Here is a 12886-nt window from a genome sequence, read left to right as displayed (position 1 = left end):
CGCAGAAGTATAAATCAGCCTTTAAAGGTGCAGTAGGTGATTGTCTTCAGAAACATTTTTTGTTGTGCTGGTTGAAAGTCTCTTCACAGTCCAATAGTAATAATTAAAGTAAATGATCTAAATGCGTTTATATTTATTTTTATATTCTGGGTAAAGCATAAAACTAAAAAATGTTCATCCAATTAAATAGAGTCGGACCGACATCTCCCTTGATTTCGATAAGCAGGTCAGACTGTCTTCTGCGCATCTGTTTACGCAGATCCGCCATTAGCGCGTGGCCATCTGCATCACAAACGCATGCGCGCGAGGGAGCTGCGGGCCGCTCGCCAATGTCGAGTCGGAGCCAGAGGCGCCGAAGGACAGACGAGCTCGGGCCGATTACTGTAAAGCCAGGTGCGAGTATAATTCGCCCTTAAAGCGGCCGCGTGGTCACGAGACGGACCAGGAGAAATCAAATGCTGAATTAAACTTTTAAAAACCTGAATCAATATTGGAGTTACTTTAGCACGCTGGAGGAAGGACGACACCATGGCTGAAGTATTAGTGTTAGATAGGTAATGTTGTTTTAAAACTTAGTCAGGCTAAGCTTATGTTAGAGTGTGTTGTGTTATGAATGACTTATATGCACAGACGTGTTGTTCAGCCACTGAAATCTCCCGGTGAAAGAGGTTTCATAAGGTCCTTTGACAGCATCTATAATGTAGATTTATATTTAGTTTAACAACAAAACATCAGTAAATAGCGCTATTCTGCCTAACTGCTTTATTGAGCAGAAGTGGCTTTTATATTCACATTGGGTCATTTTTAAACAATGACAACCTTCCAATACTGTTTACCATGCTACTCTGAATATTCGCTCTGAAATAGCATGCAAGTGTGGCAAAGTAATAAATGTAATTCCTGCACGGGGCTGGTATTAACTAACTGGCGAATGACATGAACAAGTGCGTTGTCTGTCTGCTGTTGTTACGCGGTGCGCGCTCTCGCGATTTCAGGGGGTGTGGCTTTGAATCACAGTCCCTCCCCGCCGTCCAAAGATAATATGCTAAGCGGTTAGCATTTTGGCAGATCAACTACTGCAACTGTAAGTGCATGTGAAGGCTGCGCCAGTGTAGCAGTCGACTCTGTTCCCTTCTGGAATTCCTGTTCCCCCTTTAAGAAGCATGTGCACTGCGGACACAACCCCAACACAACTGGATGTACGGAAAGCGAAAATAGACAAAAGTGTTGGCATTGCTTTCATGTCTTGCAATCCCAAAGTAACATAATAAAATGAATCTAACACTCCCATTAAGTATTTTCTGTGGTTCTTGTTTGTATTCTTAGCTTTTTTCTATTGTCTAAATTTATGCACCCTAGTTTAATATTGTGCGTAGGCCTAAAGTTATGTAAGTCCTTTTCATTTTCAAGGTCGAAAAAAAATCGACTTTTAGAACCACTTTGATTTCCGTACATCCACTTGTGTTAAGGGGTGTCTGCATACGTTGCTTCATAGAGGGGGAACAACTGGAATTCCAGAAGGGAACAGAATCGACTGCTACACAGGAGCAGCCTGTTTGGGATGAGTGGTGATCTTTAAGTAAAGAGCGAGCAAGGTGGGATGGTGGCTTTCCGTAACTTGACGGGTCCTACAAACCTTGCGTTTAGGGAGAATCAGTACTGACCCCACCATCAGCTGCTGATGCAAGTTATTCTTACTTCGAGCCCAGCAATGTTTGGGTGCTACTAAAGAACCACCTTCTCTGGTTCAGAGCTGGTGCTTTTGGTGTCGAAAGACAAAGAACTGATTGAGAACAAAAAATAGAGTAATAGTGTTTGCCCACCAACGGGGGCAACACGGTGGCTCATTGATTAAAGCTGTCACCTCACAGCAAGAATGTCACTGGTTTGATTCCTGGCTGGGCCAGTTGGCATCTCTGTGTGGAGTTTGCATGTTCTCCCCGTGTTCGCGAGGATTTGCCCCACAGTCCAAAAACATGTGGTAAAGATGAATTGAATAAACTGAGTATGAGTGTGTATGGATGTTTCCCAGTACTGGTTTGCAGCTAGAAGGTCATCCTCTGTAAAACATATGCTGGATAAGTTGGCGGTTCATTCTGCTGTGGCAACCTCTGATAAATAAGGGATTAAGGCAAGGAAATGCCTGCAGCTATTTCACCAACAATATGTCTCAAACCTGAAATTATCTTTGTAACATTTGGTTTCAAAGCAAACTGGCACAGTTAAATTGAAATAAATGTTGCAGCAGGTCTTATTCACACACCAGCTTTATAAGATACACTCACATCACTTTATAAGGTACACTATGCTAGATTTTACAATGGTCTGAGTTTTTGAAATGGCATAGATTCCACAATGTGCTGAAAACATTCCTCTGACATTTTGGTTGATATTGATGTGAAAGCATCACATAGTTGCAGCAGATTTGTTGGCTTCACAACTATGATGTGAATCTCCTATTGTACCACATCACAAAGGTGCCCTATTGGACTGAGATGTGATTAATGTGGAAATTGAGTTTCGTGAACTCACCGTCATGTTCAAGAAACCAGTTTGAGATGATTTGAGCTTTGTGACATTGTGTGTTAACCTGCTGGAAGTAGTCTTTAAAAGATCCGCTGTGGTCAAAAGAGATGGAGTCAGCCACAATACTTAAGTAGACTGTGGAGTTTAAACTGTATTAAGGAGCCCAAAACTTGCCAAGAAGTTGACAATTCTGACCCTACTATCTACCAATTAACACTCATTTGACCAAGAAACTGTTGAACATTGGATGTGTTGTGTGCTCAGAAATGCTCTTCAACAGTCCTGGCTTGTGACAAATGGCTATTTGAGTTATTGTTGCCTTTCTATCAGCTTGAACCAGTCTGGCCATTCTCATCTGACCTCTCACATCAACAAGGCAATCCCTGGTCATTTAATTTTCTCTTTTTCCTATCACTCTCAATGATCTCTAGATCAGGGATGGACTACTTCAGTCTGGGCCACTATCCTGCTGAGTTTTTCTCCAATTATATTCAAAAACACCTGTCTGTAGCTTTCTAGTGATCTTAAAGACACTGATCAAAATTTTCAGGAGTGTTTAATAGGGTTTAAAAAAAAAAACAAAACAATGGCCCTTCAGGATCATATTTGTCCATCCCTGCCCTAAACATATTTATGCCTCAAAATCTCTCTAGATAACCAGATTTTGGAAATGCGCATATTGTGTTGCTGCCATGTGATTGGCTGGATTTACATTACTGAGCACTTAAACAGGTGCACTCAATAATGTGTGTCATTGTGGGCCTGTTTACACTTGGGGCCTGTTTCAGTAAGGAGGTTCAAACAACTCGGAGTTTAAACCTCCGTTTAAGTTTTTGTTTTTGGTTTCAGAATAGCTGATCTGAGTTAGGTCAATCAACTTTGAGTAGACCAAGTCAAAGTTAAGTGCGCTCACCGTGACTATAAAAAGGCATTATCAATGGAGCGCAGACATTACGAGTGACCATGTCAACATCTTAAAAAAAGAGATCACCATTTCTTTCTCCAGCAGAACTTGATGTGATCATGCAACCTTATAGCAAATATGAGTGTATATATTTTTAAAAAGCAACCATCAGTGAAACAGAGACAGTTAGACAAGTTAATGCGTAACTTTACATTTAAAATATTTAAATATTTAAGTATAATAAAATAAGTAATGTAATGTGTGATGTTTATACATTTTTAGATTTAACAGTGCACTGCCTTTTTTCTTGATCAAGTGATAGAGTTTGATATAACATTTAGAAGGTAAGCAGTACTAAAAATAATTTTTAGAAAGAATAATAATCCCATTAATCTAGTTACAGTACATGTCGAAGGTCAATGAATTTAAGCTAATTATTTATAGTTCTGTGTGTGACTAAAAGGTAGGCAATATCTATGTTTCTATCCAAATATATTACATAAATGTATGTGCAAAACTGGAATATTGTATAAAAGATGTGAATAAAGCAGCGTTGCCATCCAACGAGTCAAAGAGAACAAAATCGTCACTTCCTGATTAACTGGCACCAAATATCGACAGTAAAAACAGAATAGAAGAAGCTGCGTCAATTATTTATTTAATAAATGTACCTGCGCCTCAGAAGACAATGAACACGTGGGGGTGTTTGAAGCCATGAGACGCAGAGACTCTTGACACGCTCCAGATGCTCAGAGGTAGTCTAATTATATACACTAATACTGAAACAGTTAAGGCATTTTAGAATGACTAAAACAACATTTAAGACGTGTTACAGTGTGCTCAGCCTGCTGGTTTGTCCATTCATACACATTTTCATCATCATATGATGACCTTTTTTTAATGTACATACTGTAATTTGTTCAGTAAAAGTGTTTCCATCGTAGTTTATGCGCATATTTTCTATCAAATAAAAGTTTATCCTGCTCAATTATGCATGTGTTTTTTATGCATATTTTCAAAAGTTAAATGCATCATGATGTTTCCATCAATCGTTTTTATGCACATCTCCAAAATTAACATTAAAATAGGTGGGTGGAAACGCAAGGCTAAGGCGAGAAATACCGCTTCGTCTTTAAAAATGGGGAGGACACCGACAGAAACTCTGAGTTTAGAGAATAAAACCTGCTCCTGACCAGGTTAGGTTCACAGAGTAAGTTACCACAGTAAATGCCATGCTATGCGAAAACTTGACTAGCTGAAGTCGAGTAAAGGATCAGATATACCAACACAATCTCACAGCAATTCGTAACTTTGATATAGTGGCTAATTCAAATTAATTTGTACGATCTCATGTGTCCAGTATGATTTAAGTATGATTTGCATTTTAGTATGATTTGCAGATTTACAGTAGGATTATCTTCCAATGGTTGTGTTTAGGGGTGGGTTGGGTGCCATGCATCCTTTTTAAAACTGTACATTTTCAGACAAACAAACTTGTATGAATTCATACAAATTAGCCACTAAATTAGCAAACGTAAAATATTTATATTTCATCATGAGATCAAGCTGCATACACTGTATTTTCTTTAAATAATATTAGTTTTTACTAAAACATAAGCTATTTAGGAGGCATTGTACTTGGAGTATTTGGAACACTAGTGTTCTAGGCATCCTCACAAAGTGCACAACCATAAATAACTAACTTAATATTCGTAACTGTCATGACATTGCGTGATGTGTTGTAGAGCTGTTATTTCCAATGGTCACATAGCCCATAACATGCTGTCACATTATCGTTTTTTACATTTTGGGAAGAGTAACATTTCCATAAGGGGTTTTAGCAACCAGATGCATTTAGACCTGTCCAGTTTTATCTGGAATTCTGCGTCCCAGACTACCTCCTGAAGTGGTTTGGGTGATTTACACCTCTCCTTTTCACAATGGGGTATATGCACACAGACTTTAAATTTCAGTCAGCCAGCCCCAAGATTTCCAGTGAATTGTCATCCCTTCTGAAAAATCCAGCTTAAACCAGCCTAGGATGGTTGGCTGGTTTTAGCTGGTCGACCAGTCTGGACCACTGCCTGGCTGGTTTCCAGCCATTTCCAGCCTGGTCTTAGCTGGTCAGGCTGGAAAGTGACCAGCTAAAACCCTCCAAAACCAGCTTGACCATCCTGGTTTAAGCTGGATATAGCTGGTTTTGGCTGGGCTCTCAGCCTGGCTAGGCTGGTCAAGCTGGTTTTAGCTGATCATCTCCCAGCCTGTCCAGCTAAGACCAGGCTGGAAATGGCTGTAAACCAGTCTGGAAGTGGCCAAAACCCCTCTAAAACCAGGCTGGTTGACCAGCTAAAACCAGCCAACCATCCTAGGCTGGTTTAAGCTTGATTTTTCAGGAGGGATCACATACAAAATTGCCGCGTTCAGATTCCTTTGCAAAAAAAACAGTGATCTTCAGTGCCTTGCAGAGCTACGATATAAAGTGGGTATCAGATTAAACAAGAAGCACTGCATTACATTTTATTTCCCCTTGCCATGTCTTTATGATATGGAAATTTTACCCCAGTATTTCCAATGGAGTGACTGCGCTAGCCTGCTGCTGATAATGAAGGCGCTAGCATTTACACAGCCTTTCATCTCTTTTTTAGCTTTAACAACCAAATGGATGCTTCAGTCTATTTAACTGATTATATTTGAATTACATTACAACATCGATGCTGTAAAAGGAACCTTATGAAATTGAAGATAGTCACATAAAGCTTTCACCGTAGGTTCATCATTGGCTGAAAAACACTAGCTTTGCATATAGCCCATCGGATATCCAATCAGAAAAGAAACACACAAAGTGACCAGTTGTAAACAACCCCTATGTGTGTTTTGTAGGATTTCAGAGTATATGGACCTGAGCCCAGCTGAAGTGGTTGGACATACCTGCTATCACTTCATTCATGCTGAAGACCTGGACACCGTCAGGCAGAGCCATGAAGACTGTAAGTCTGTCAGCGTTTATTCCTGCTCCTCCCAGTCCCTCATAGAACTATATTAATAATCTAGATTTTGATCTTGATAAACTAATGTACCTAATGTACCTTATCATATAGCTCTTAAATTTACAACGTAAGAAACTTGATCACACTATTGCTTTACTAAGTTTTTGGTTAATTTCAGATTTTTATACATTACCTGCATTGTAGGACAAGCAATTTTATGAGGGTGGCCAATGGAAGGCTTGTGATTGAAGGAATATAAGGAGGGAAAAAATATTATTGTAGTTAGAACAGGACATTAGAAAGCAAGGGGGTTTTTCAGTTTAGGGGCTCTAAAAGCTGGGACACACCAAGCTGATGACTGGGCTGCCATCCGTTTTGTGTGTTCATGTGCAGCTTTAGTTTGGCATCAACTTGATGTGTCTTGGCCTTAAGCTGCTGTTTACATTTTGACAACAGCACCCCCTAGCCAAATAAGCGAACTGTGTAACTCTTCTGTATGCCTAGTTTCAAGAAATGTACCTTTTGTTTTGGCCATCAAATCTAATTCAATTAGTATTTTCAAGTCTAATATTTAATTTGATGTTACTAACTCACTTAATTCTTGTTTTAGTGCTGCGGAAAGGGCAGGTTGTGACCGGATATTACCGTTGGCTGCAGAGGAGAGGAGGTTATCTGTGGATTCAGTCCTGCGCCACCGTTTCTATTAACCACAAAGCACCCCATGAGCGTAATGTCATCTGGGTCAACTATGTGCTCAGGTCAGCCTCATAGTGACCTTGTGTGTTTGTGTTGTTGAGTGTTGTGCTGCAGAACAAAAAAATATGGTAATGTGCTGAGAGGCCCTCGTAAATGCTCTTCCTCTCCATCTGTCTACAGTAATCTTCATCACACAAACGCACACGTTTAAAGAAGTCAGACAAAAGCAAGCAAAAAATTGGCTGGATTTCACTGATAATTGGACTGGTGATATATAATTACACCAAATGGATGTCAAAATTTTCTGGCTGAATGGTGTTTTAGTTAATTAGCTTTGTAATTACGATAGCTAATTAACTTCTATAGCACCCTGCTGGAGCCATGTTCATGTTTAGAAGGGCTTGTCTAGTGTATGTGTGTGTGTGTATGTCTCTGTTTGAAAGCGGTATCACAAGTGGGTTCATGCTGTTAGGAGGAGGAAACTCAAATGGCTGTGTTTCAAAAATCTAGTAAACTGTGTAGCTGGCTACTGATAAACCTGTGATGGATTTGGAACCTTCTAGGTTGTCAGCAAAGATTACTATTGGCAACCATGACAAACAGTCTAAATAGCAGCACAGCACATGAGTGACTTTTATTTTTACAGTTGATCCAGATAGAGTTTGCCATTAATAAAATAGATACACAGGTACAGTATGTTGGCTTAAATTGCTCCCAAAGTAGGCTAGGATCTAGGTATGAGGTACCAATACCATCCAAGTTAGCATTTCTTTTGTGTGATTCAGCCATACTAAATTATTGTAGAACTCTGTTAACCTGTGGTGCAGGGTTTAGCATTTAGACTGCTAACTGTGTAAAGCTCCCTTGAGGAAGACTGCTCACACTCTTTTATCTGTATTTTCAGTCGGCCAGAGCTGGCAGACATGCCTCTGGACTTATTACAACTTCCAGAAAGCCTGAGGGCAGAGCGGCTTCAAGCAAGCTCCTCCCCGCGCGACATGTCTCCAAAGACACAAGGTATGCTCTTAGCCCCATACACAATTATACATCCACACATCGATAATAAGTTACTACGCTGAGTTGTCTCTTTTTCTAGGCTCTACTGGGACGCAACCATTGAAAAGCAGGTCTGAAACAGACCTCAAAGGAAAGGAAGCCTTCTCACACAATACTTCCAGTCAATCAGAGAACACTAGGAAAAGATTGCACCAGACTGACTCCGAGAGTGGGCCACCCGAGGCAAGGAGACGGATGGAGGTGTTTCGTCAGAGAGAGGACAGCCCGTGTACCTCCTCGGACCAAGCCAGTGACAGCGAGGTGGAAGAGGATGATGAGAGGGAGAGCGAGTGGGACCACAATCCCTCCAGCAAACGGGTGAAGAATGAAGAGGGGGCTTCAAAACAAGGCAACGGGGCTAACGGAGCAGGTAAGATCCACAATGGCCGTGCTGTGATCCAGCATCTTAAGAGTGTGGTGACCAGTTCCGGATCAAACATTAAGACTGAACAAGAAGTGTTGGGCACAACTGTAGGTGCAGGTTCTGGGAGGCGATGGAGTCAACCTCTGCTTGGCAATGGCGGACCTAATGGCAGCAGTCCACCTTCCCAGCCTCCAAATTCCACCCCGACAGAAGCTCCACCCAAGGGTCTATTCAGCCCACCCTCCCCAACCCTGTCTCCACCCATCCCGGCATCATCCCTACCCAGAGATGACCGGTCCATTCATGGAGGACGTGCTTCCGACTTTGAGCTACTGCAGAGACTAACTGCAAGTGGGGCTGCAGGACGTGTTCTTTTTCATCCCCTGGCTCTCGGCCCGCAGGGACCTCAGAGTCTCTACGCTCCAAGTACGATTCGCTACGCCCCACCTGAGATGCCCACAATTCACACTGAAGGTCACCGCTCAGACCATGGAGCCAAAACTCCCACTTTCTTTCCTCACCTGCAAAGGATCACATCTCTGCCTCCCTTCAGTGGCTTTTCTCCAGCCGAACCCACCTTTCCTCCGACTCTGCCCTTCTGTATGAACGGTCTGAGGGGGGCCGCAGGGACAGATGAGGATTGAGAAAGACAGAAAAATATGTCAAGGAGAGGTGGGAGGGGTAGCAAAGGACAGGGCATAATGTTGAGAGAGGAACTACAGAAGTACTTGAGGTTTGTCAGTCTTCCCAAACTCCTCTCCAGACCTTTCTCTGGTAATTTGTTATTGTGTCTTCCTCTTTTTGGAAAAACAGTCAAAGCCATACTGAAACATATGAAGGAAATCATGCAACTTACAGAAAGGAGTCAGAATTGAGGCCAGAATCACTGGGACCATACAGGCTGTCAATGGGATGGAGAACAGTGGACATTGTCCTATGCCCTTTGATGAGGGGTTGTACATGGCGAGGTTCTACCTGTCCCTCAGAGAGATGGGCCTACCTATAGAAGTCCCCTTTAATATAAGGAACCACACAGGAATATGCAAGAATGGACAAAAAGCAGCATGGCGGCAATTGCCAAATAAGACATTCCTAAGGAAACAATAAATAAGCACAGTCCATGTCCCTGGCTGACAGAGGGATCGAACTGAAAATTAAACTTAGAAAAGTGTAGACTTTTCATTTTTGTAAAAAAAAAAAAAAAGAAGAAGAAGAATTGTCTGTAAACGTCTAAAAAAATTCACTTGAAAAATAATTAATTCAAGGTCATAGCCATATACAGCGTAGAGAACACTGAGATGAAAGACTTCATACGTGCAAATGCTCCAAAAGAATTTTCTTTTTTTCATAAGTCATGAGCAAATATCATGGACTAATATTCCTATAAGAAATTTGTGGGATTTTTTGGGTGGGATTGGGGGGGGTGGTGAAGTGTGTCTATTTGTCATGTATCATGTCCAAGCACTTATAGTATATTGTCACATACACATAGCACTTCATCCATGGCCAGAATTTCAAGGTGTCCGATTGTGTAAAACCACAAGAATTACATTTACAATAGATGCGGCAGAAATATGGCAATAATTCTGGCAATCTGTAATATTTTCTTCAAAAAATGCCTGTTGAATACCAGAACCTGTCATGAACATATCCAGGTAAATTTACTCAAATTCAAATTCCACTCAAATAAAGAAAATGCTTCATCACCATTTTCACAGACAAGACTGTTTATAAAACAGTCTAACCAAGCTGAAAACTACTCAACATACCTCTACATCTGACCGCACTCTACATCTCTACATACCTCTACATCTTCATCTCATCTCTACCTGTACATCTGATTAATGCAATTATCCTAGTAGATCACCCTGATGTGTAACACTTAAAAATATAAAATAAAAATAAAATAATAGGCTTATCTTGAGATTCATCCCACTTTTTAGGATCAAGATGCCTGTTTTAAAGCAAACTGATTTGTCTAGCTGAATTGACACTGTTCCATTAACAGGAAAGCTGAGGTCTGATTTTAGCCCTGTCTCGAATGTATCTTTACAACATTGTCAACTAAAAAAAAAAATTATTGCTTTTTAGCTGATGTCTGTTTCAGAAAGGAGGTTCAGTAAAACCTTTATATATTAACTCTTAAATGAGGGAAACTCTGAGTTTTTTTCTTTGAATTGGGAGGTGTGTCAAACCTGAGAAAGTGAGATAACTCAAGCCCATTTCTAATAGGCAGAGTAACACACCCAGAGCTATTATGGTAACTTACTCTGTGAACCTAACCCAGGATTTCTTCAGTAAACCCTGAGTTCAAGTGATGTTTAAAATACTCCATTCATTCATTCATTCATTCATTCAGTCATTCATTCATTCATTCATTCATTCATTCATTCATTCATTCATTCATTCATGCTACAAAAATGTTTTTATTAATAAGTATTTTTGTCTTATTTCAAGTTCAAATATTAAAAAAAAATTCTTAAATCAATATGGAATTTTTATAAAAGAAAATGATATCATTTACTTACAGTTTTTTACAATTGTTTCCTAAGGGGGTCTAGTGAATTTTACTGAAGTAAAATTATGTTCAATGTTGGTAATAAAGTAACAACATACGCTTATTCAGAAAACGTACCCCTATATACATTTCTGGACATTGTGAACAATGTAGCCAAAAGTACGTATCGCTGCATTTCGTCTTCAAAGCAAACATTACAGGGTGGCATGATGCCATTCTTTTTCACGCTGAACGGCTTTTCCTGCTTTTACCAGTTTGTCTAGTAGCTTGCCATGTACGTCGGAGGACTTGAGATGCAGAGAGAAGTTGACCACAAGGATGGGGTTTGAGTCTGGCAAAGAACAGTTCCAGAAAGCGGGTAAGACAAAAACAGAAGCTAAAAAATAAACATGCAACAGGGTGCAAATGTGGTAAAATTTGTGAACATGGTAAAAATCAGGTACCGTTTTTTTTTTCATTTTCTAGATTGCTTTTTAAAACTGTCGGTCGGGTTTAGGGATGTGGGTGGACTGGTCAATCTGTGCTTTTGAAAACACTATTGGTTGGGTTTAGGGAAGAGAATGGTGGGTCAGTAGGTCCGAGAGAGAAATTTGAGATCTCAAAAAGCGTACACAGTGGCCTCTGGCAGATTCGTGAAAACTAAAGCTGCAATAAAAGTACCTCCTGGGACACATTTGGCCCTCCTTAGAAATGTATATACTGTAACAGTACGTATTCAGAATGACCCTGGGTTGTAAACTAATGTTAATGCCAATGATAAACAAAATAATTTGACCATATATAATGTCTAGGTTGTTAGTTCAAAAGCATACCATTCTGCCATTGCCACGGTGAATCATAATATTGGGGCTTAATCGATGATGTATTTTTACAGTCATGTAACACAAGATTAACTCAGAGTCCAACTCAATCAGCACCCTAGCTCCTGAGTTTGTTCATCAATTGGTCGTGTGTGCAAATTCAGGCACCAATAAGGGCAGTGGTGGGTTTGGTTCACTACACACTGGGACACAATGAGTGTGAAAAGAGATTGTACTCATTGTGCCTCATCAAAAATTTACAAACAACAGCAGAACAAATTTTCATATATTAATTTTAAGTTCATTATAGCTAAATAATTTCATTGATTCATATACCAGCAACAATTTAACCAATACATGATTATACATTTGTCCTACGTTTTCCCAACCCATCTAGCAACTGTATGTTCGCTCATGTTAAAAAATAAATAAATAATGTATTCTATTTAGTAAAACTTCTCTCTTTTGTCATTATTTTGATAATTTAGACCACGTGAATCACATTTCAGGCTTCCAAACTTCCTTTAAGGGCATATAGTGCATATTGATGTGCCCTGATTTTCACAGTGCATTGTGAGAGTTTTCAGACCGCAAACAGTTCAGTGCACTGGTCGAATTTTGAGACTGCACTTAAAATGGCTGACAGCCTCATCAGTGCAGATTAGTGATCAGACTTCTGAACAAGGGTGATGATTGAGACGAACTCAGAGTTGATCAATTGAACTCAATTAAGCTGTTCTGAAACCACAAAACTCACCATTTACAATCTCAGAGTTAATGCAGAGTTCGTTGAACCTCCTTATTGAAACGGGCCCCTGATCATTTACATTACAGTTGTACTTTAGGGCCTACAACAACAGTGGTGGACTATGAGACTATGAGCAGCCCAATCTCATGAGGAAATGTAACTATTTTACGTATTGTCAGAAAAATGGCCAATTTATAAGTATTAAACAGTTTTTTTTTTAAATGAGTGCCCCAAACCCCATCCCTAAACCTCTCCCTCGTTGTGGGATCATACTAAATCTTACAAAT

The 12886-nt window shown here is 40.1% G+C and overlaps 1 protein-coding gene across 4 annotated transcripts in view; it reads left to right on the top strand.

The window, feature by feature from the left end:
• Positions 1-10239, top strand: part of npas1 (neuronal PAS domain protein 1) — a 92326-nt gene extending 82087 nt beyond the window's left edge. For 2 of the 4 annotated variants that reach the window (XM_087283071.1, XM_087283072.1), the window contains exons 9-13: positions 6311-6417; positions 7028-7175; positions 8018-8130; positions 8210-8539; positions 8645-10239. In XM_087283071.1, coding sequence (XP_087139197.1) covers positions 6311-6417; positions 7028-7175; positions 8018-8130; positions 8210-8539; positions 8645-9177 — 1231 coding nt within the window. In that variant the 3' untranslated portion in view covers positions 9178-10239. Of the gene's footprint in view, positions 1-6310; positions 6418-7027; positions 7176-8017; positions 8131-8209 lie in introns of all 4 variants that reach the window. The other 2 variants (XM_087283070.1, NM_001328383.2) reach the window with 2 other exon arrangements.
• Positions 10240-12886: the final 2647 nt, after the last annotated feature.

The sequence above is a fragment of the Danio rerio genome, chromosome 15 (assembly GCF_052040795.2).
Source record: "Danio rerio strain M-AB ecotype USA chromosome 15, GRCz13ab, whole genome shotgun sequence".
Lineage (NCBI taxonomy): Eukaryota > Metazoa > Chordata > Actinopteri > Cypriniformes > Danionidae > Danio > Danio rerio.
This window is presented reverse-complemented; position numbering and strand designations above follow the sequence as displayed.